Source organism: Centroberyx affinis, unplaced genomic scaffold (genome assembly GCF_046629955.1).
Source record: "Centroberyx affinis isolate AG114_WGS23_722 - 3 ecotype Tasmania unplaced genomic scaffold, CSIRO-AGI_Caff_v1 ptg001570l_1, whole genome shotgun sequence".
Classification (NCBI taxonomy): Eukaryota; Metazoa; Chordata; class Actinopteri; order Beryciformes; family Berycidae; genus Centroberyx; species Centroberyx affinis.
In genome coordinates this window covers 44,058-69,000 of record NW_027280021.1, presented here as the reverse complement: position 1 = coordinate 69,000, position 24,943 = coordinate 44,058, and the positions used below count along the sequence as shown (strand labels likewise).

The window sequence follows — 24,943 nt, the reverse complement described above, 5'->3', positions numbered from 1 at the left end:
AGGGAGGGTACAAGTTAACCAAATATGTATCTTGTGCACTCAATCAAAATGAGTGCATGACTATTTCACTCACACACACACACAAAAAAAACCCACACATGCCTTCATTGGACCGACATAGCTTGTTTGCTTCAGGGTTACATGACAGATTTTTTGGAGTTTTTTTGTCCGGAAATAAATTGTGGCAATAAACCATTTTCAGGAAGGATAGTCATTAAGCAACCGCTGAAGCATCTGCCAAATGCAATTATGTTTCTCCATGAATAGAGGTTGAAGATGAAGAGATGGAATGCACTAGTTCATCTGTGCAAATTGAGTGGAAAAGCAACAGCTCTCTCTCAGCCAAGTTCAAAAAACCTCTCTGTTACTACAAAAAACTGGAATACTTAAATCTTTTTTTTTCCCTTTTGATTAATCCGCTCCTGACCATAGTCCTTTCTTTCACTGAGGTAAGACTAAACTTTAGAGGTTTTTGAATATATCTGTGTGTTTTGATGGTGTGTAATGTCATTTTAATCTTGCTCTTCAACAGCAATTCAAACTAAGCTGGCCATGGCACTGAGACTCCTGAGTGCTTAGGCCAATCCATCGTTAATATTAATAGTTCTCTTTCTTGTGGCATTGTTCCCGATTCATTCAAAATTTCAATTATCAAACCACTAATGGCCCTGAAATTCCACTTTTTGAAAAATTACAGACCAATTTCTAGCTATCCATTTCCATCAAATATTCTGTAAAAAGCAGTGGCTCGGCACCACATTTGACTTTTGAATTCTAACACTACCTTGGACAGCTTTTAAATCTGGTTTGAGCCCATGGAAGAGCACAGAAGCAACTCTGATCAAAAATTACAAACAGCTTGCTATCAAACATGGCTTTGTGTGTGGACTTTTAGTTTAACTTTGCTTGACTTGATCAGAAAATCTTTTGGGTCTGCTCTGCTCTTGACTGCTTCCCTTCATACCTCACTGACAAAGTTCAATTTGTCCATTTGATTTGATTTTCTATGGTCCGTGAGGATTTGACTGGGAGAATGTGGTGCATTAGTGTGCCTGCGCTTTGCATCTCTCAGAGCCAGAGCTGCTCTGGAGGCAGAAATATTCTCGTTGGTTGAGTTAAACCTCAGTGGGCGGAGCAAAAGAAGCACAGATTTTCTGGCTAAGTGACATTAGACTGAAGCCCAGTGAAAAAGGCAAGAGAGGAGGAAGCTAATATTATGAAGCCTAGCGCTCCAGCTGAAATTATTTTCATTACTATATTTATGGGGTTTTTTTGTATGTGTGTAATGTGTTTTTATGTTTTTTCATATATATATATGTTTTGGCAGGTTTTGGTGTCAGTCCTTCAGAATTAAAGAGCATGGGCTTCTTTCCAGAGTTGCCATTTTGTATTGATGTTCAACAGTCATATAGGGAGAAATCCATCGTAGATCCATTGTCTTTTAATAAGTTAATTGTATTGATATACTGTATTAATATAATTTGCCTCTCTCTCTCTCTCTCTCTCCCTCTCTCTCTCAGACAATGAGCAGTCGTTTTTTCCCCCATGACGCCATCCTCACCGACGGCATTCTCAGTCTGGATGAAGACTCCGTTCTCTCAACCAATGAGGTGAGTCACTGATTCCTTATCAGCCAATGAGGCGAGACAGTGATGCTTTATCAACCGGTGGACTGAGACACAGATGCTTTATCAACCGGTGGACTGAGACACAGATGCTTTATCAACAAGATGAGGAGAGACGGCCACGCTCCCAAGATGCAAAGGTTACCAAAACACCATTATCCACCATCAGGATCAGAATCTGAATTACTTCACTCGCCAAGCAGAATGAATGCAGAGACTGCCATATACCTACACATGCATACTCAGATATATACAGGGCCTTGCAAAAGTATTCCAACCCCTTGAATTTTTGCACATTATGTTGTGCTATTAAAGAGTAACTAAACCCCAAACCCAAATCTGTGGTGAAGCCTGACACCTACTGGTGAAAAGTAGGGTACTGAACTGGCCATCTGCTATTGGCTGCTCTTTGTTCCAGGTGATGTCATCTTCTATAGAGTACAACTGGTAGTGACATCACCTGGAACAAAGACCAGCCAATAGCAGATGGCTGACACCTACAGGCTTCACCACAGATTTGGGTGGGGTTTAGTTACGTTATTTCAAAATGCATTTATTCATGATTTTCTTTTTTCAAGATAAAACTGTAGAAATGTATGTTAGTGTAAAATTAAAATGGCAGAGAAATCCATTTTGCATTAAACCCATTTGCTTTGTCTGAACTAAACTTCCACATATGTGTATTGTATTTAGCAGTTCTGAACATGGTTTCCCTATCAGACATTTTTAATTCTTTTCATTATTTTTTGCTAACAAAGATGAGATCAGGTTATATCAGGACATCTTAATATGGGACTCTTAATATGGGATTTTAGGGTGTAAGGTAAGAATACTTACTATGCACAGTATGAAATATATGGTTAATTTATAGATGACATTAGTCGGGTTTTTGAAGTTTCAGAGAAAATATAAATCACCACCCTCCCGTCACTGTTTGTGAAGATACAGAAGATTAAATATTTATGAGTTTTTCCTGTCCAATTTCTCCAATAACTCCCAGAGTTAATGGAAAAACCCACTGAAACTGCACCTTCTATATTTTCGACTATATTGATTTGAAAGGGATGGTTAATAGTTTCTCAAACTTCAAAAACTGTAATCTAATGTCATCCTTAAATGAACCGCTAAATACAATCTAAATATGACATCTGAGTAACAACTGATAAAAAATGGTAGCTAGCAAAAACATATTTTTGCTAGTGTGGCAATTTAGTCCAAACATCGATTTCTACAATTTTGTTTTCACTTTCCTATATAGGAAGAACTCGGGCTAAAAATCCTGAATAAATGCATTTTGAATGAATTTATTAGCACAACAAAATGTGCAAAAAGTTGAGGGGTCTGAATACTTTTGCAAGGCACTGTATATTTTCACCCACCACTTCGCTGTCCTACTCGTTTTAAGCCCAAGGACTCAAAAGACTGTATTGATGCTTTATAAAATGTATTATGCAGTGTTGTATCAATGCCAGAGGGAAACAGCATGCTTTTAGCAGATTGTAGTTTTAGTTTCTCAAACATTTCTCAGAGGCAGAGCTGCTATGGAGGCAGAAATAATTTGATTAGTTTAGTTAAACCTCAGTGGGCGGAGCCAAAGAAGCACAAAAAAGTTAGACGAAGCCCAGAGAAAAAGTTAATGGGTGAGAGAGGAGGAAGCTAATATGAGGCCTACTGCTCTTACTACTGACTGAAAAAATGATATAAGTTAGCTAGTTAGCCTAGCTGACCTTCCAAGTTCAACCTAGCCATAGATAGGAATGGCTTTGACGCGGCATAAAGGCCACGCCTGCAAAGTGTGGTACAAGTACGAAAAACTATTAAATTTATATGTGCAAAGCAATAAATCAGCATTTTCGAAGAGTACCTGGCTGTAGACAAGATGGCGGACACGGAGGCAGACATCTTGGACCTCCGCAGTTGACAGGAAATCACGTGACCTCAGCAGCGGAAGTTGGTCTTCTTCGTGACATTTTTTCCCCCCGTGAAGGTCGCATTGTGCGTAATCGGTATTTGGTTCTTAAAATTTGCAATTTAGCACACGGATTTCGAAAAAATATCCAAAGTTTATTCATTAGAAATATATTTTAAAAGTCAACTGACTCTCTTAAAGGCTTTTTGAAATATTTTAAATAGAGAAGTTTCCAATTAGCACAGATTTTTACAAATAGGCCAATATAGAGTTAATTCATTAAGTCGGTAAAGCTTAACAATAAGGGTCACTAAGTTAAGGGTTAGTTAATGCTTAATAAGCATTAACTAACCCTTAATTAATAGTTAACTAATGTGTCTGGTAATCATTTACTAATGGTGTTCATGTTAACTAAGGTATTAATTTATACATCATTTAATAGTCATCTTTATAAACTAAATAATGTATAAATTAATACCTTAGTTAACATGAACACCATTAGTAAATTACACATTAATTAAGGGTTAGTTAATGCTTATTAAGCGTTAACTAACCCTTAACTTAGTGACCCTTATTGTAAAGTGTTACCATTAAGTCTTTAAAAGGTCCGCCAATCATTTTAAATGTTGTATGTAATGTTTTAAATCAAATTTATTTATTAAACAATTTCTTATAAACAATTTATTAAAAAAAAAAACTTGAACACCCTGTGAGCTACTGATGAAAGACAGTGACCCTCAGCACTTGCCTCCTTTATTGTCAAAATCTAAATTAAAACAGTCTTCCTCTGGCCGTGGTGACCTCCGCTTGGCACCGGGTTCCTTGGGCCTCCAGGACTTTGATGGTAGTCTGAATAGCAAATGATCCAATCATTCCTTGCGCTGTCCTAGATAGTGCACTTTTTTCCCAGAGGGGTAAAAGATTGACCACATCAACCCTATAATAACACAAGGTGGTTTCCCAGACAGCGATTAAGCCAGGTCCTACACGGCAGATGGTTATTTGTGGTAATAGTCAGGCTAACGTCAACTGCGTGCCACACTGCAAGCTCCAGGCGTTAGCCATACTTGTTTATCTTTCTTTTCTTTTAACCAAGGAAGTCATATTGAGACTGCTAGCATCAATATTTTAGAGGCTGGGTGAGGTGCTGCATAGCAAGGATGCTCAAGACCCAATTTTAAATCAGATTACTGTGCCATGTGTCGTGTTAGGATACATAGTGTTAAGATCATGTTTTTGTTTTTTTTCTCTTGATACGAGGAATGCCAGTATGCGACAGCTGAGCTTGAAATATATTTTGAAGTTATTTACATGCATATTGTTTATGACATTCGACCATTTCTTTTTCAAGTCATACCCTTCAAGCGAGTATTTTTACCTCCAGTCAATACAGTCAATCCAAATTTTTGACAGGGGCTTTAATGGTGAGGTTAATTAAAGCCTGCTCCCTACTTGCAAAAGAAATCCTTCTGTGGCTAACTACGCCTTAACCTTCATCATCTCTCATCCCAGTGCATCTAATTTACCCCCTGGTGCCTCTTAAAAATTGATGAATGTTTGAAAAGTGAAATTATTTTCCTATGAAGGTGTTATACTGAGTTTTTGGCTGGCAACGCTGAACCTGGTACCGAACTCTCTCTCTCTCTCTCTCTCTCTCTCTCTCTCTCTCTCTCTCTCTCTCCCGACCCCTGTCATTATGAGTGCACTTAATTTAAACATCTACATACACAGTTGCAATGAAGTCTCAGTCCCACATTAAAACCCAAAGGAGAAGTGATGAGCAGAGACAAAGGAAAGGAAATGAAAGCAAAGGAACATGAAAGAAAGGCGAGGAAAAACAAGGAGGGGGAGTCAAGAGGGGGAGAGGAGAGAAGGAAAGGAAAGGAAAGCGAGGGAAAGGAGTGGGACAAACATGGAAAGGAGAGGAAAAGGAAGGAGAGGAGATGAGAGGAAAGACGTTAAGGGGAGAGGAGGCAAGGGAAGGAGATAAGGAAAGGAGGGGAGAGGAGAAATGAGAGGAGGAGACAAGGTAAAGAAAGAAAAGAAGAGGAAAGGAAGGGAGAGGAGAGGAAAAACAAGGTGAGGAGAGGAAAGGAGAGGAGAGATAACAGGAGGAGAGGAGACAAGAAAAGGAAAGGAGTGGAGGGGAGAGGAGATGAGATGAGGAGAGAGGGAAATGAAAGGTGGAGTGGGGAGGAGAGGAGTGGAGAGGAGTGAAGGGAAAAGGTAGAGGAGAGGAGAGAGGGAAAGGGGAGGAGACGAGAGGAAAGACGTCAAGGGGAGAGGAGACGAGGGAAAGAGATAAGGAAAGAAGATGAGGAGGAGAAGAGAGAGGGAAAGGAAAGGTGGAGTGGGGAGGAGGGGAGTGACGGGAGAGAGAAGAGGAAAAAAGAGGAGAGGAGAGAAGGAAAGGGGAGGAGACGAGAGGAAAGACGTCAAGTGGAGAGGAGACAAGGGAAAGGAAATGAAAGCAAAGGAACATAAAATAAAGGCAAGGAAAAGAGAGGAAAAACAAGGAGGAGGAGACAAGAGGGGGGAGAGGAGAGAAGGAAAGGAAAGGAAAGCGAGGGAAAGGAGTGGGACAAACATGGAAAGGAGAGGAAAAGGAAGGAGAGGAGATGAGAGGAAAGACGTTAAGGGGAGAGGAGACAAGGGAAGGAGATAAGGAAAGGAGGGGAGAGGATAAATGAGAGGAGGAGACAAGGTAAAGAAAGAAAAGAAGAGGAAAGGAAGGGAGAGGAGAGGAAAAACAAGGTGAGGAGAGGAAAGGAGAGGAGGGATAACAGGAGGAGAGGAGACAAGAAAAAGAAAGGAGTGGAGGGGAGAGGAGATGAGATGAGGAGAGAGGGAAATGAAAGGTGGAGTGGGGAGGAGAGGAGTGGAGAGGAGTGAAGGGAAAAGGTAGAGGAGAGGAGAGAGGGAAAGGGGAGGAGACGAGAGGAAAGACGTCAAGGGGAGAGGAGACGAGGGAAAGAGATAAGGAAAGAAAATGAGGAGGAGAAGAGAGAGGGAAAGGAAAGGTGGAGTGGGGAGGAGGGGAGTGAAGGGAGAGAGAAGAGGAAAAAAGAGGAGAGAAGAGAAGGAAAGGGGAGGAGACGAGAGGAAAGACGTCAAGTGGAGAGGAGACAAGGGAAAGAGGTAAGGAAAGGAGGGGAGAGGAGAAATGAGAAGAAGAGGAGATAAGGAAAGGAAAAGAAAGAAAAGAAGGGGAAAGGAGGGAGAGGAGAGGAAAAACAAGGTGGGGAGAGAGGAGGAGAGAATAAAAGCAAAGGAGTGGAAAGACATGGGGAGGAGAGGAAACGGGAGGCGAGAAGATGAGAGGAAAGAAGATGAGGAGGAGAGGAGAGAGGGAAAGGAAAGGTGGAGTGGGGAGGAGAGGAGTGAAGGGAGAGAGAAGAAGAAAAAAGGAGAGGGGGTAGAGGAGAGAAACAAATGAAAGGTGGAGTGAGGAGGAGAGGAGTGGAGAGGAGTGAAGGGAAAAGGCAGAGGAGAGGAGACGAGAGGAGCGAAGGAAAGGGGGGAGACGAGAGGAAAGACGTCAAGGGGAGAGGAGACGAGGGAAAGAGATAAGGAAAGGAGGGGAGAGGAGAAATGAGAAGAGGAGGAGACAAGGAAAGGAAAAGAAAGAAAAGAAGAGGAGAGGAGGGAGAGGAGAGGAAAAACAAGGTGAGGAGAGAGGAGAGAATAAAAGGAGTGGAAAAACATGGGGAGGAGAGGAAACGGGAGGCGAGAAGATGAGAGGAAAGAAGACGAGGAGGAGAGGAGAGGAGAGAGGGAAAGGAAAGGAGTGGAAAGGAAAGAAAAGGAAAGGGGAAATGAGGAGAGAAAGAAATGAGTGGAGAAAAGAGGAGTGAAGAATAATGTGTAATGAAAAGCAGAGTGGTTTCACAGAGTCAGGAGTTTTGCGAGAGCCATTACCTCTCTGTCTCCATCTCTCTCATACTGATCATTAGCCTGTCAAAACAGAGCGCACCTCTTTGATTAAAGTTTCACATCGCGCTGAAAAGAGAGGATGGGGGGGGGGGAAATACCCCAGCGGTTTGCCGCACTGACACTTGTTTAAGAACAAATTAGAAACCAGTGAATTGACTAAAGCACTGTCAAGAGAGGTAATGTTGTTTCTATCCTTTTTTTAATCAAGACTTTGACATGTTAGCAGAGTTAGCAGAGTCTACGGGTGGAGGCGTTATGGAAATGCTGGCAGCGTCTGACAAAAGAAGAGTCTCGGATCTGTGCGGTCCAGTCACTGAACATGATGGCGCCTTTGTGCTTTCAAAAAAAAAAAAGTAGTTATTGCAAAAACCCACTTCATTTGTGAGAGATTATTTTCCTCTTGCATCACATTAGGCCTGTGGAAAGAAGGTGTCTTAGCTAGCTTACCGTATTTCCTCTAATAGTGACCGGTAGTCAGTTAAAAGCCGGGTCTCCGATAATGTCGACACGAACAAATAAAGGCCGGCCCCAAATACAGGCCGGGGAGAAAAAACAAAGGAAAAAACAACGGTGGATACCGGTAAACTCCTGGTGCCTGTCATATAATGTAACTGTAGTTTGTAGTAACGTGCAAGTGCCACAAGATGGCGGTATGCCACAAGACGGCTCGGTCGGCGGAAGTCTCCGGAGCGTAACAAAAAAAACGGCTACCTGACGAACCCCAACAGAAGCAGATCAGAAAACAAGGAGGCTTCGTACTAAAATATGAGCAAATATACTTCATCAAACAGAGGGAATTAGAAATAAAGGCCTGTCTCTAATATAAGCCTGCTTCCAATAAATGCCTGGAACCGTCTGCAGCTGAGGTAAATAAAGGCCCGGGCCAATATTAGAGGAAATACGGTAATATAAAAATGGTTGAGATACACTGAATTACTGGGCCGAGCCTGATATGTAGGCTATATACCAGTGAAAATGTGTTAAACTGCATTTATCAGCATGGACGTTACGCACAATTTACAGCAACCTAGCGTATTGCGTCTGGTTGGTAAATTCGTCAGCTTGGGAGGTTTGAATTTGGGATAAGTGAGGCTTCACCATTACATATGGCACATTAAGTTTTGTATACACATGGTATAAAACTGACACTCTGTACCACAAACCATGAATGGATAGAACGGTCATTCCCATTCAAATCAATGTTCCAGGATGGTCGGAGCGGCGGCCATTTTATGTGTACCACTGAGCTAGCTTCCGTGCAAAGGACCAAAGGAGCTTCTCTGTCTCCTTGCTGCCATGGATTGCTAACATGCTAATGTTGATTAGAAGAGCTAGCGAGAGAAGTACAATCTTTGATAATGCTACGTTAGCCTTGCCGCTAACGTTTAGCTTTCAGCTGAGTTTAAGCAAGTGTGACAGACTTTATGGCCTTAATGCCTGGACTTGCGTTGTCACCATAGCAATTAACCCTTAAAATTCCATAATAGCCATTTTATGCTGTACTAGCCAATTACCAAGGCAAACAGTGGAAGGATACCATTCTATCGATTCAAGCTCTGTGTCTAATGTTCATTCTCAAATGTTTTCATTTTGTAGACCCCAAATCAACCCATATTAGGGCCCTGGACTCCCATTTGATCAGATTTAGTCCCATATAGGAAGATTTTAGTTGTTGATTTCTGACTGAATTGTAGAACTGTCTACACTGAGATAATAGTGATGAATGTGAAACTTGCAATTATCATGCTTATACGTTGTCTAATTGGGATTATTTGTAGTGAATGAAATTATAGTGAAGTTAAACTATTCTGCCTTTTACTGGGGACCTTCTGTAAACCCCCTCAAGGACCCCTGAATCCCCCTCAAGGACCCCACTTTGATAACCAGTGATCTAAAGCGTGACCTTCAGGCCCTATGAAAATATTTTATGTTCAATAAAGCAGGGGTTTACATTCAATGTGGCCTTCTACCTCAACATGAGCCTGTATTTATGAAGCCTCTGAGCAGGATTGCTGATCTAGACTCTTGGGAAATTCTTGTGTATACTCCTGATATATGATTCAAACTTGAGCTTTGTGTAAAACTAGCTATAGCTTCTCCTCCTGTCAGATCCTAGTAAAAAAACATTGATATTGATCTGAAAAGCAAAGGAAGTTGGAAACCTACTTAATCTGATGACATCTTGGTCATACAACTCCTTTTGGGCTTGATAAGACTTCCTGTAAGCAAAACATTTAACTGAGTTTCAAACTGAATGGAATGATCGTGTTGATTGGCGGTTAACCAGGAAGGATTTTAAGAAGAAGAAAGAAACTCCACTTGTACAGTTCCTCTAATTTGCAGGAACTAATCTCAAAAGCATTTCATACACAAATGAACAATTATTAAATAATATTTAAAACAAACATGTTGGAGTAACATATATAAGGGGTTTCCATTTTGGAAAAAACAAACAAACAAAAAAACTGCAATTGATGATATCATCTGTGCTACCATTTTGTAATTTAAGGTCTTTAGTTAGGTAATAAATTCAGTAATAATCCATAATCACTTAATTTTCATACAAACAATCATTTTGTCCCACATTAGACAGGAAGAATAAATTAAACTACTCTTGGTGGTTGATGGATTGGTCCAGAAAAACCAATGAGTTTCAGGCAGAAAGCCTTCATCACATGGCAAAGAGACAATGGATCTTTAATACCTTTTCAAATGGCCACTCTTACACTGATGAAGCCGAAATAATATGGAATGGAATGAACCTTTTTTTTTTGTGTGTGGAGAGAAATGTGAAGCTATCTCTTTTTTACTCTTTAGCCTTGACTTTTCTGACGGTCAGCACCTTTTTGATTGACAGGTGAACTCTGGGAAGAGCAGTGCAGAAACACCACAGCAAAGATGTCGACAAAATGAAAAAATAAGAATTCGCAGATTGCCACTTTAAAGTGTCTTGGGTACAGGATATTTCATATCCTCCCTCTAGAATGTCTATGTTCAGTTGTCTGTTGTTTAAGAGACCATTCACTTTCACCAATGTAAACCTTTAATATTCATTCTCTTACAATTACCTGGGTGATAGTACCACTTGATATTCTTCATATATTGACTCTTTATACAATTGCCAAATTTATAATTACCCATTTACCCATAGACACATAAATGTGTTGAAAAATGTCACAACACAAGTCGTTACTAACACATCTTTTTCAAGAGTTTGGGACGTTTTAAATCAGAAAGTAAAATGAACAGAAAGAGCCTGATCTGTTATGCTAAATCAGTCTTCCTACTTGGAGAGTCCTTACAAGTAACGACCTCATTTCTCTTAAGCTTTTCAGCAAGTAAAAGATGTGATCCATAATGGATTGTGAGGCCCCAATGAGCCCGAGACATCCAATATATCTTTAAACTCTGTGATGTTTTATTGATTGGAGCAAGTCAGTGTTCACCTTTTCTACGCTAACGGGATTCCAATTACACTTTATGGCACTACAATTTACGGCGCCACAATACGACTGAGTTTGTACAACTAAACTTTTATGGGCTCGTGGGTTGTTTGATGAAACGAGAAGAAAATGTTCAGATGTCGGATGTCGGAGAGGAAAAGGGAGAGAGAGAGAGAGAGTGAGGAGGGAGGGAAAGAGAAAGAGGAATCATAAAGAGGAGCTGGAGTGGATCTTTGCTCTGCTCAGTAACCCATTGCTCTAATTGGCCTTTAAACATGGTGAGGGGATTTATTGAAAGGAGATGAAATATGTCAAGTGAGTGAAAATGTGCGAGAGAGAACATTACAGTTTTAATAGGACTTTTCATATCACAATACCTCCGTGGAAGAATGGCTGTGCCAATTTCATAATTGCATTGTTTCAGCTCATTAAATGTATGATTATTCCACGAAGAGAGATTACAGAGGGGAATATGAATGAAAAAAAAACCTGACGAAGCTTTTGTCTCTCGTTAGGCGGCCAAGCATGTTACTGTGTAATGCCCTTCGGAAGACATTTTCAATATGTTGGATGTTAACACAGTGTTCCAATAGTAGTGGCAAATTTCAGATCCGGTTCTCTCGAAGACAATGTTACAGGTTTTGGAGTCTCGTCGATTTTTGGAGTCTCATTGATATCGATGTTTCATTCTGGAATTCAACCATGTTTTAACAAACCATCTTTTTTGTGGTGTACTACTTAAATGGTACTCAAACAGTTTTTTTTTTTTTTTTTAATTTAACCCGAGGGTTCGTATTTATCATAGGTCTCAGATTCACTTTCAGCAAAGAGTAGAACTTCTCCTTTGAGAATGTATGACATACAAGTTTGAAGACACTCTAAGACGCAAATTAACGTGATAACGTATTGTAGTTTTCTTGATAGTGGTCGCTAAGGAGTCAGCACATTCAAAGAGCCGTGTCTAGATAATTTCATGCAGAAAAACAAACTTAAATACAGAAAATAACGCCACTCCCAGGGTTAACCCTAACCCTAACCCCTGCCGAAGATTCTCTATTCAACTGCCCAGTCGTCGGATGAAGCAGGGAGAGTCATGGGATAACCTATTACAAACCAAACAAACTAAGTACCAAGGTCAAGTCACAAAAATGTCCAAACATGTCTCTTAATAAGCTCGTTGTCAAGTGATCCCAACCCATCCCTCCTCTCCTGGACTGTGTACGCATGTTGTCGCCTCAACATCTAGGTTAAGAGACTCCTATGCATACAAGTAGGACCACATTTGCATCACTCTGAGGATTTTTGGGCAGTTAGGACCAATTTCCTATGGGGGTGTAAGACTGGACCATGATCTTAAGATATAGGGGTGTAGGACTGGACCATTATCTGGAGGTATTGGGGTGTAGTACTGGACCATGATCTGGAGGTATGGGGGTGTAGGACTGGACCACAATCTGGAGGTACTGAAGTGTAGGACTGGAACATGATCTGGAGGTATTGGGGTGTAGGACTGGACCATGATCTGGAGGTATGGAAGTGTAGGACTGGACCATGATCTGGAGGTATTGGGGTGTAGGACTGGATCATTATCTGGAGGTATTGGGGTGTAAGACTGGACTATTATCTGGAAGTATGGGAGTCTAGGACTGGACCATGATCTGGAGGTATGGGGGTCTAGGACTGGACCATGATCTGGAGGTATGGGGGTCTAGGACTGGACCATGATCTGGAGGTATGGGGTCTAGTACTGGAGCATGATCTGGAGGTATGGGGTGTAGGACTGGATCATGATCTGGAGGAATGGGGGTGTAGGACTGGACCATGATCTGGAGGTATGGGGGTTTAGGACTGGACCATGATCTGGGGGTATGGGGGTGTAGGACTGGACTATTATCTGGAGGTACTGAAGTGTAGGACTGGACTATTATCTGGAGGTACTGAAGTGTAGGACTGGACTATTATCTGGAGGTATTGGGGTGTAGGACTGGACTATTATCTGGAAGTATGGGGGTCTAGGACTGGACCATGATCTGGAGGTATGGGGGTGTAGGACTGGTGGTGGTGGTCTAAAATATGGCAGAACTCCATTTCGTCTCATAACATTCAACACGTGAAATCCAAATGTCAGGAGAGATTTGTAACAGATGTATTGCTTGGGTCGTCCCTCTGCTCCTTGGATCAATTTTGGCCTTGAAAAAGCAATTAGTATGCATCGCATCTCTCTCTCTCTCTTTCTCTCTCTCTCTCTCTACAACCCCCGACACCCTACTCCCCCCACACACACACACACACGCGCACACACACACATCTCCGTCTTCAACTTTCAACCCCCTCCGTCTATCCGTCCATCACGCCAAACCTCTGTTTTAAACCCGTAATTAAGACAGACAGATCATGAGTGACGGGAATCGGGGTTCTGTTTCTCTCTCTATTTCTCTCTCTCTTATGCACACACACACACACACACACACACACACACACACACACACCAGACGCCACATTATGAAGAGCCTTTTAATCTCTGAAGGCAAAATTATATTTGCATGATATCATTAATCCTTTCAGCTCAGCTGTGGAGACATCTGACATGTCTCTTTTTCGCACACACGCACACACACACACACACACACACACACACACACACACACACACACACCTAACACGTCCGTTCATCAGGGGCTACATTGAGAGTGGCATCTCCAACCTTTCTCTCAGCTTAGTGCCGGCGTTTTACAGTAATTGCTCACACGAATCATGACAGAAGCCGCAAGGTATCGCTAAAGAACATCCACTTTCTGCCCTCCCCTCCCCAGCTCTGTCTCTCCACCTCTAGTATTCTGGTAATTAATTTTCTCCCTTGGCTCCAGAAGCAAGGTGGTGCGTGTGTGTGTGTGTGTGTGTGTGTACTACCAAGTATTTCATTATGTGCTGATCCCCTTATTCTCTGGTGTGTCTGCCCGCATGTCTCAGTGGTGTTTTTGAATTCAGAAGAGCCTCCTCCTCAGGTAGCTCAAACTCTTCTCTTCAAGGACACCGCGCCGCGCCGCACAACTCGGCGAGAAATTTCTTCTTTATGGAGAAAGGAGGGAGCCTGAGAGGGAATGCCGAGCAGGAGAGGCACCCGGGGAAGGGGTGGTTCTGGATTTGATCCCAGTTTTGCAGTTTTAGAGGTGGTGACCACCATCTCGGCACGATAGTGTCTTTGACAATAATGCATTTAAACTAGAAGTGTACGTATTCTGGATCCAATCCGGTTCCCCAGTACTTGTACTTTGATTGGCAAATGCAACTGTCCTGATATTGGTGCTTAAAGAGTAACTAAACCCCACCTAAATCTGTGGTGAAGCCTGACACCTAATGGTCATCTGCTATTGGCTGGTCTCTGTGTCCTGTGATGTCACCTCTATAGAGTACACCGGGTGGTGACATCACCTGGCACAAAGACCAGCCAATAGCAGATGGCCAGTTCAGTACCCTACTTTTTACCATTAGGTGTCAGGCTTCACCAAAGATTTGGGTTTGGGGTTTAGTTACTCTTTAAATGACTTTGGATTTGGTGAGAAAACTTTTCAGGTGGGAGGAAAAATGCTGAAATACTGCTATTAGTGAAGTTCATAGGTAGAGGAGCCATTGTTTAGAAGAGGTGCCTTGGCTATGCAGACTAAATGCCATTCTGTTTTATTAGGCCTAACCTACCATACTGTTCTTCATTAACCTATTCTGAATAAGCAGTTTTTTTATCTGGTAACCTATTCTGAATAAGCAGTTTTTTTTATCTGGTAACCTATTCTGAATAAGCAGTTTTTTATCTCTTAACCTATTCTGAATAAGCTCTTCTTATCACCTCCCTCCTTCCTCTTTACCTCTCTCCCCTCCCTACCATGTCTTCTCCTCCTCCTCTCCTCCCCTATCCTTTCCTCACTTGCCTCTCCTCCTCCCCCCCCAGGTGGATTTTGCCTTTATTGTCTGGCAGAGTTTCCCGGAGCGGATCGTAGGCTACCCGGCCAGGAGTCACTACTGGGACGCTTCCAGGTCCCGCTGGGGCTACACCTCCAAGTGGACCAACGACTACTCCATGGTCCTCACTGGGGCAGCTTTCTACCACAGGTACAAAAATAAAAAAAACACATGGTCTGCAGCTGTGTGAACGTGTGCGTACGCCAGTTGCTTCACTGATCACGGAAAATTGGTGTTCATTTTCACGCATCGTTTATCCAGAAGATGACAATGAGATAATAATAACGTCAGACATAACATGCCTAAACAAACTCCCTCTGGATGCAGCGAAGGCTCTGGATAACTTCCAAACTGCAGAAATGTATATGTTAAAGGTGCTACATGGAGTATTTTTATACATACACAATTTTTGTCACAAAGTAATTAAAGTAATTAAAATACCTTTGGTGTAATTACCATAAACAAATGAGACCATGGTCGAGACAATTGGAATCCTTGTTACGCTATGTTACACTGTGGGTATTGTTAGCACTAGTGTTTCTAAAATCAAGACCACATTTACCATAAATCTTGTTGCTTCCCTCCCCCTCCCTGAAGAAGATAAACATGTTGGAAGTCATTTTTTCCATCTGCCTTTTACTCCTTCTTCTATCTGACATTGCCAAAATCTCTGAAAGCTTTGGCTCTGTTTGCGCCACAAAGCAATTTCCCATTGTACCATAAAGCGATCCAGCAGATTTCCCGCCAAAACTCACCTGGTGAAGCACAACGTAAAATGCAGTGTAGAGGCTGGTAAGAGCTACCAAACTTCTCAGTGATGGTCTTTTGTGTTTACGGAAATTATACAGATGTTTCAAAATGAATGTGATTTATTGATGTTAAAATGCTACACATAGGACCTTTAAAATGCAGCATACATTCGTCACATTTTTTGATTGCAATAACTTACCGGCTCACAACATCAAAAGTGAAATCACGGCAAGCGGGCAGGCAGCCAATTTCTGTCTACATCTAAGGAACTAGACCAATAAAGCTCTCATGGGTCGATGAGACAAGCCTGAACAATCGACCCATGCCATTGTTTGGGCTAGAGATCATGTAGGTGTGTGTGTGTGTGTGTTTTGCCATTTGGAGGGTGTTCATCATATAGTAGTAATCCGAGACACCAGCACCAGCAGTGGGGTCTGCTTTCTGATGTACTGCCTTACTCTGATAGGCCAGTGGTGCTCAACATAGGGTCCGGGGACCACCAGGGGTCCTTGAGGGGGTTCTAGGGGGTCCCCAGCAAAAATATGATTTGTTAAACTTCACATTTCATTTACAAGAAGTTAACACAATTAGAGAATGTAGAAGAATGACTGTTTTGATCATAGTTTCACTGTTCCTGTTATCCTCTACCTACAATACAGATAGTCATGGAATTCTGGACAAAAATCATATCTGACAATTAAAATATTCTCGGATTTGGGTCAAATGGGGGTCTGTGGGCTTAATGTGTACTACATTAAGGGTCCTTGATATGAAAAAAAGTTAAAGAATGTTATGTTATGTTCAATTCTTGAGACTAGTTCAACTATTGAATGCACAGGTAAAAGACCAAGTAACTTGTCAAGTCTATATAATACCAGAAAGTATTATCATAGCAATTTTGAAAGGTTTCGACACTGTTGCAGTATGGTATTGGTCTCAAGATAAAACTTGAACTTGACTATGAATTGACTTTAGGTAACTCAATCTCAATTTTTATTATTTAACCTTTATTTAACCAGGAAAGTCCCATTGAGATTAAGAATTTATTTTTCAAGGGAGACCTGGCCAAGACAGGCAGCAGCTTAAATAAAAACACATAATTACAGACAGAAAACACAAAAGGAGACAAAATTAAAAAGAACTAACCAGGTAAATTAAAAACATTGACATCTTAAGGAATCTGCCTCAGAATACACAAAAGCCCTTTTTGCAATTTCCGTACGGGCATTTGGGACAGAAAACATAAAGAAGTCCTGAGAACACAAAGAGTATTGTCCGGCACTTTTCTGCATGATAAAGACACATAGGTAGTATGGGAGCAGACCAAGAATTGCCTTGTATATAAAAGTGTACCAATGACAGAGCCTACGGGTGGCTAGAGTAGGCCATCCTACCTGAGAGTATAACTCACAGTGGTGAGTCAGAGCTTTACAATTGGTAATGAACCTCAAGGAAGCATGGTAAGCTGTATCAACCATATGAAGACACTGAGCAGAGGTATGCATATATAGAAGATCACCATAGTCCAACACAGATAAAAAAGTGGCGGCAACAAGTCGTTTTTTTTACATTAACAGAAAAACACAACTTATTTTGAAAATAAAAACCCAGTTACAGGTACTGCACATGTGGCTTAAAAGTGAGGGAGTCATCAATCAAAATACCCAGGTATTTATAAGAGTTAACAACCTCTATTTCACTTCCCTCAAGAGTGACCACCAAAGGGAGATTTTGTGGCCTATTCCTAGAGTTGGTAAACAACATAAGTTTGGTCTTATCTGCATTAAGAACGAGTTTCAGCTGAAGTAAGGTATGTTGGACAACAATAAAAGCATTTTGCAAGTATTCAATGTTATATACGCACAGCAGTATATAACAGTGTCATCAGCATAGAAATGAAAATTAGCGGACCTAATACAGAGCCCTGTGGTACACCCTTGTAGATGGATACAATATCAGAACATAGACCATCATATCTAATGCACTGAGACCTATTACTAAGGTAGTTTGAGAACCAAGCGACTGACAATACTGAGTTAAGACGTCTAAGTTTTAAAACATCATGGTCAACTGTGTGGAAAGCTTTGGACAGATCAATAAAGAGTGATGCACAATGTTGCTTCTTGTCAAGTGCAACAGAAATGTCATTTACCACCTTTAGTGCAGCTGTGATGGTACTATGTTTTTTTCTAAAGCCCTATTGATATGTTGATAAAACGGGATTGGTGTATAAAAACTCCTTTAGTTGATCACTCACAAGAGCTTCAAGAATTTTAACCAGTACTGATAAATTAGATATTGGCCTATAGTTATTTAAAATAGCAGATTTCCATATCCTAGGAATTTCCTTATTTTGCGCTGTAAGGTTAAAAAGATATGCAAGAGGCTCTGCTACGAAATCAGCTGCCAATTTCAAAAAGTAAGGATCAATAAGATCGGGTCCTGAGGGTTTTCTAGGATCTAAAGTTTTTAGGGCTTTATGAACTTCCCGCACAGAGAATTTACCCAATCTTTTTATTAGCAGAATAGAGTTCACACCTTTTAAGTTGTGTCAAATTGACGTAAGTTAGATGAATATAAAAACCTACTGTACATTCATGCTTTCCTGGAAGTATAATTGTATTTTCTTTACATTGGTGGATGTTGGCCTTATGATGATCACTGACTGGAGGTCATAGTTTGCCCTTCTGTTTATGCTTGATAAACAGTACTTGTGTGATTTTCAGGACACAGAGGAACGGTAAAATGTTTGTTGAGCAACTCATGCAAACCAAATACGCTAAAACTTGTAACACAGCATAATGGTTGATCTAAATTAACAATGCATGCAACTAAAACTGTAGGCAGGAGACCCATCCGGCGTTGTCGTGCATTTGCTTTGCGGTGCACTTGCTGTCTAGTTGATTTATTGAAACTTAGCTGGAATAGTTTACACTCACTCTAAAAGACGCAAACCACATTAAAAGTCATCTCTCACCGGTCGCGCTTTATTCTTTAATAGGGTAATAGAAAAGGAAACGGGATAATGCGATCTTTCTCCACCTCTCCATTATCTCATAAAGTGATTGTCAAAAAACACAATGCCTGCGCCGGGAAAAAAAAAAAGAAAGAGGCAAAGTAAAGTATTAAGCAGAGCGGTAAATTGAATGGAGACGAGTGTTGCTCTCAAGAGGGATTTGAAGCATCTTGTCATGCAGATAAACAGCTCTCTCCGAGTCGCTGCTCATTGTTCTGTTGTTAGGACGCTCGATGCGCCTCTTTAGTCCTTTTGTTGTTTAGACTCTGGAAAGCCTGTCTGTCTGCGGAGTGTGAGAGAGAGAGACAGAGAGAGAGAGAGAGGGATAGAAGAGAAGAGGTAGATGGGATGAGGGAATAGCGAGTGAGACGGAAAGGTGGAGAGAGAGAGACGCAGAAAGTGCATTTGCGTGTACGTGCGCACATTTATCCATGAATGTGTGTGTGTACATGTTTGTGTGTGTGCACTCAGAGAGAGAGAGAGAGAGAGAGAGAGAGAGAGAGAGAGAGACGGGCCGGTAGACCTTGGCAGGGAGGTAACAGTGTTGACAGTGATCTAGTGCTCCCAGGCTGCTGATAGTGCAACACATAGCACCCATACAGAACAGAATAGATGAGCATGAAATAGAATAGAATAGAATAGAATAGAATAGAAGAGTGGAATAGAAGAGAACAAAATAGAACATCAGAGTACTGAGTTGAGTTGAAGTCTATTGAAGTAAACTTTATCTTTTCTTACAAGTCTATGTTCTGCTGCCTTTGATCTTCCTTAAAAAATACATTTTCATCTCAAGAGACTAAGTCAAATAAAGGTTAAAGCTGCACTCAGTAAGACTTTTATGTAAAAATTCACCCATCTCATCAGCCTAAATCGCAAAGTGGGTCTGCCACAGGGAAGAGTGTCCCATTCCTCCCTAATTGAGGCGCCATAGATCCACCGTCCAGACAAAGATCCTTTCTTCTGTACTGTCTGACCCACTGTATGTGTGTGTGTGTGTGTGCGCACCAGGTACTACCACTACGTGTACACCTACTATGTCCCAGCCAGCCTGCTGACCATGGTGGACCGCATGGCCAACTGCGAGGACATCCTGATGAACTTCCTCGTGTCGGCCGTTACCAAGCAACCGCCAATCAAAGTCACCCAGAAGAAGCAGTACAAGGAGACCATGATGAGCCAGGTGAGGCGGTCTCATTAGCATTATACTCGCGGCTCATTGGGCAAAGCTGGGGACACACTACACAACTTTTAGGCTGGATTGTAGCCATAAGGACTAGATCAGAGCAAGTTAGCGTTCAGAGTTCAGAACTTAAATCTCTAGTCCCCCGAACCAGTCAGGACCATCACCATTATTTCAAATGTATTTATTATTTCAATTTGGCTTTAATAGGAGAATCTGGACCAAGTCCTGAGCTTGGAATCATGAGGTTCTATCTGGGTGCCAGTGGTGGAAGAAGTACTGAGATCTTTTACTTAAGTAAAAGTAGCAATAGAACAATGTAAAGATACTCCATTACAAGTAAAAGTCCTGCATTCAAAATTGTACTTAAGTAAAAGTACATAAGTATTGGCAGCAAAATGTACTTAGAGTATCAAAGTAAATGTACTCATTATCCAAACTGTCCCCATTTAGAGAGTTATATTTTTCATAAATTATTGGAATATTAGATTTATTGACATACGTACATGTAAGCATCATTTTAAAGTTGTCAATGTGAAGCTAATCTTAACAATTTAGCTATACTTTTGGGTCGTCTAATCTATAACAATGCTATTTTATAGTTATTTTATAAAGATGATCAAATGTTTTAAATATAAAATATTGATCTGAAAAGTAACTAGTAACTATAGCTGTGAAATAAATGTAATGGAGTAAAAAGTACGATATTTCCCTCTAAAATGTAGTGGAGTATAAGTACAAAGTAGGATAAAATGGAAATACTTAAGTAAAGTACAAGTACCTCAAAATTGTACTTAAGTACAGTGCTTGAGTAAATGTACTTAGTTACTTTCCACCACTGCTGGGTGCAGAGTGCAGTTCTGAGATATTGAGCGTCATTATTGAGCATTCTTTTATATTTATCCCCAAAAGGTTCTTTACAAAAAGAAAACAAATAAATAACACTACACAAGCATACAGTAACATCATTCAAAAATCTTGAATATGTGGCTAACTCAATTTTGATATATAAAAACAAGTCAGATAGAACCTTATAATTCCAAGCTCACAAAGTCTTGACGTACTCCTGTAGTGTGAGCTGGTCAACCCATCAAATCTAGAGCGAGACTGGCAATAGCCAATGAGTTGAGCGCAAATCATGAAGAAACATAGGCAAATTCATCAAGTTTGTACATGCAGGCACACACACACACACACACACACACACGGTATAAGCACACTCAAGCAAACTATAAGGGTCAAGCGAAAGAGCTGATAGCGAAGGAAAATGTGATATTTTTACACAAAGTGGCTGCATTGCCCGAGTCCCTTCTCCTCCACATCACTTTTTTCTCAATAGAAAAGAGGATGAGATTCTCCTCTCCCTCAGCCAGATGAGCAATGGTGGAGAAGCTCCGGGCTACACACAGCTCTGACCTTCTCCTTGGGAGATCCCTATGAGTGTGTGTGTGTGTGTGTGTGTGTGTGGTGTGGCCAGCCCCACGTCAGGCGCTGATTGATAGCCTGACCAGAGGCAGGACGATGACTCGGCACTATGGACTCAGTGATTAATGTCTTAATTGTGAAGGCAGCGCGGCAAACCTAGATTTACTCCCTCTTTCTCTCGCTCTCCCTCTCTTTCTGAATATCTCTTTCTTTTCCCCTCTCTCTCTCTCTCTTTCTCTCTCTCTCTCGCTCGCCCCTGATTTGTTACCTTGCTTCAAGCGAGAGCAGATAGCCATTTAACGCGGGAAAAGTTGGAAGAAGCGGCCGCACTTCCACCTTTGAGGGAACTTTGAGAAAAGATGAGGAGAGTTTCGAAGGGACAAAAAGCAGGACTGATTGACATTTTCCTAGTCCAGCATTTGAGATGTTTTGTTTTGGGGTTTTTTTTATATCTGGGACAAGAAAAAGCACTCAGATTTGTTCAATTTCTATCTGTCTATCACTGTTTCTCTCTCTATATATATCTCACTCAGTCTCTTTGGCACACATCTTACACAGTTTGAATGCACCATTAACCATTAAAGACATGTATTTGCTCTTTGCTCAGATGACCCCATGTTGGACTCTTTGACCATGAGTCCTCGCTCCTGTCCTGCTCATAGAATTAGTTTTATATAGCCTAGTTTTGCTTTTACACTGTTTTCCCTTTAACTTCTGCCCCTTGAACCTATGGTGTCCAGTCACATGGTAAATAGGAAGTTTCTAATCAAAGGATTTACCTAAAGCAGGGTTAGGGTTAGGGTTAGATAAATTGAAATAGTAGCCTAATTTGTTAAATGCTGATGTTTTTCTAAAGTTTTAACATAGTTGTACTGTTAAAGAAGAGACTTGTGGTTTTGAATGTGTATTTATTGCAGTGTCTGCTCCTACCGGAAACAAATCTACATTATCAGACCATTCACTTTTGCTTATAGCATTATTAAATGTTACCCGCACCATAATCTCAATTCAAGCACAAATTCAAGCAGAACAGTAGGTTAGAAAAGGGCTGTCATCATACTTCAAACCAATAAAATAGTGTTTGGGTGAAGCCTGGTGCAATCAGTCTGAATGTAATAACATTCATTTAATATCTTTTTTCCTGATAATGTAATACATAACATGTAACATTTTAACTTATGATGTAATAATATTAACCAAAATGATAATAATTTGTAAGAATCCTCAAAAACATCATGGTTATGCATGTGAATGTTAAGCTTCAAATGGGGTTTAATTATTCATTGTTATTTATTATGTCTTTAACCTTTAAGCATCAATAACAATTAACAATATGAACACACTCTCTACACTCTAGTGACTGAAAGACATAAACCTGTACAAAGTATTCAGATACTATAATATAACACAACTCTTGTTTGTCAGTCCTTTAGTGTTGCTATCAAAAAAGATGAAATTAACTACCTGACAAATCCTGTTTTTATTTCTTGCTTTGGTCCTTGTGGAACTCTGCTGTGTTCAGAATGAGGGAAAAGAACAAAGATAAAAGAAAATAATTTTTTCATGAAAGCAAGCTCATCCCAAAAATGTTTCAAAACGCACTCACTGTTCTGAAGAAACACAATAAACTCAAATCTAATTTCAAAAGAAGTCCTTCATTTAATATCTGGCACAGCTCATGCCCGGCCTTCATTCATTTTGTATTTTTTTTAGAGAGGAGATTTTTGATTTAAAGTGCTGCTTTGACTAGATTTTTCAGAGTTTTATTAGTCCACCTGACCCCCAGTGCCACCCCCAACTCCACCCCACCCAACTCCAGCACACAGAGTGGATCTGCTGCAGCTGCTCCCCTCCCGGTCCCTCCACCCCCCCCGCTACAGCTCATCAAAGCAGCCTGCTGCCCTCCACCTTGCCCTCAGCTGTTCCCCCTCCAACTCATCCACCATCACCCACCCAGGAGCTCTGGCCCCCCCTCCTACCCCATCTGTCCATCTCTGATGACCAGGTGAGGAAGCAAGGCAGCAATAAAGGAGAGCATCATGAAGTCCCCCAGCAGCTACTCAACATGGCTGAGGCTGCAAATGGTTCCAATATTGTGGGGAACAATATGCAATAACGGCATACTTCCAGGACCAAAGAAGGGGGGCCCCTCCATCCTTAAAGGATAAGTTTGGCAATTTTGGACCTATATATAATTTGTCTCTTACATATCTGTAGTACTTGGACCCACAGACAATATTGACTCCAGAGTCAGCTGTCAGTTGAAATAGTGAGCTCCATTACCTCTTGCTGCTAACAATGAGTCCAAATGGGGTTTGACAAAGTATCTCCAAAAAAGCCATTTGTAGGCTCCACAGGGGAGTTGAGAGTAAACATGACACAGTTCCACCATTATGCACAATTTCACTCATCAGGAAATCACAGAACTATTTTTCTCTGTTGCAGCACAGACTGCTGTGGGGTGAAAGTGCGTTACTGGAGGAGGGATCTAATTTTGTGGACCGTCAGGTCAGACTGTAAACAGTAGAGTTTGGTAAATAAATAGGTAGGTAGGTAGTAGGTGGTTTGGACTCATTGTTAGCAGCAAGAGGCCGAGCAGCGGAGCTCACCGTATCAACCGACAGCTGACTTCAGAGCCAAAATTCTCTGCAGGTCCAAGTACTACAGGTATCTAAGAGACAAATTATACAGTATATAGGTCCAAAATCGCCAAACTTATCCTGGCATGGAGATGCAGGTGAAGTGTATCAGTGAGGAGCAGGAGGAGGAGTGTAGGGGTCTGGTTGAGAACTTTGTTGTGTGGTGCCAGGTGGATCACTTGATGGTGATTACATTATCAGTCGCTACAGTGCTGCTTTGATTGAATCCCCAATTCCTCTAATAGACTTTTCTCCTCCCTCCCTCCCTCCCTCCCTCCCTCCCTCCCTCTACCCCTCCCATCTCTCTCTCCCTCTCGTTCCTCTCTGCCGAGGGCTCCAAGTCGTCTCGGTGGGCCGACCCGGACCACTTCGCCCAGCGTCAGACCTGCATGAACGCCTTCAGCCGCTGGCTGGGCTTCATGCCCCTGGTGCACTCCCAGATGAGACTGGACCCGGTGCTGTTCAGGGACCAGGTCTCCATCCTGAGGAAGAAATACAGGGACATCGAGAGGCTGTGAAGCGCTAGAGGACACACATCGAATCACAGAGGGAGAGAGAGAGAGTGTGTGTGTTCTTGTGTATCCAGATAGAGAGGCTGTGACGGGAATGCACACACTGAATGCACATATTTGTAGGGTTGTAAAGACATGCTCACACACGTATGGGATATAAAAATGACAAAAGACATATGAGGGCACGTACAGAAGGACACACAAAGCCTTTCCCTGCGTATTTCTAAGAACGAACACTGCTTGGTTGATAACAGTAAGTGACTGTGTAAGAAGATACCTGTTATCTGCGACAATACACACATGGACATAAATGCATGGATACACATGCAACAAGACCTGGACGCATTCGAGGCAGAAGGTCCTGAACTTAGACATAATGCGATGCATGGTTTGAACAAGACATATTGAGACAATTGTACTTGCAAAATGTAATGCGTTCGAACCAAAAAAAAAAAATCTAAGAGACGTGTATATTGTGGATATTGGCCCATTGACAGTAGAGTCATATCTGTTATGGGTTATATTCATTGCGGGTTCAGGTGACGAGTCAGAAG

At 41.4% G+C, this 24,943-nt stretch overlaps 1 protein-coding gene across 1 annotated transcript in view; it reads left to right on the top strand.

Annotated features, from left to right (window-relative positions):
* Positions 1–24,395, top strand: part of LOC139650896 (exostosin-1a-like) — a 77,091-nt gene extending 52,696 nt beyond the window's left edge. The window contains exons 8-11 of the mRNA XM_071527683.1: positions 1,521–1,610; positions 14,857–15,017; positions 19,642–19,813; positions 24,210–24,395. Of these exons, the coding sequence (XP_071383784.1) occupies positions 1,521–1,610; positions 14,857–15,017; positions 19,642–19,813; positions 24,210–24,395 (609 nt within the window). The remainder of the gene's footprint in view (positions 1–1,520; positions 1,611–14,856; positions 15,018–19,641; positions 19,814–24,209) is intronic.
* The last annotated feature ends 548 nt before the right edge of the window (positions 24,396–24,943 follow it).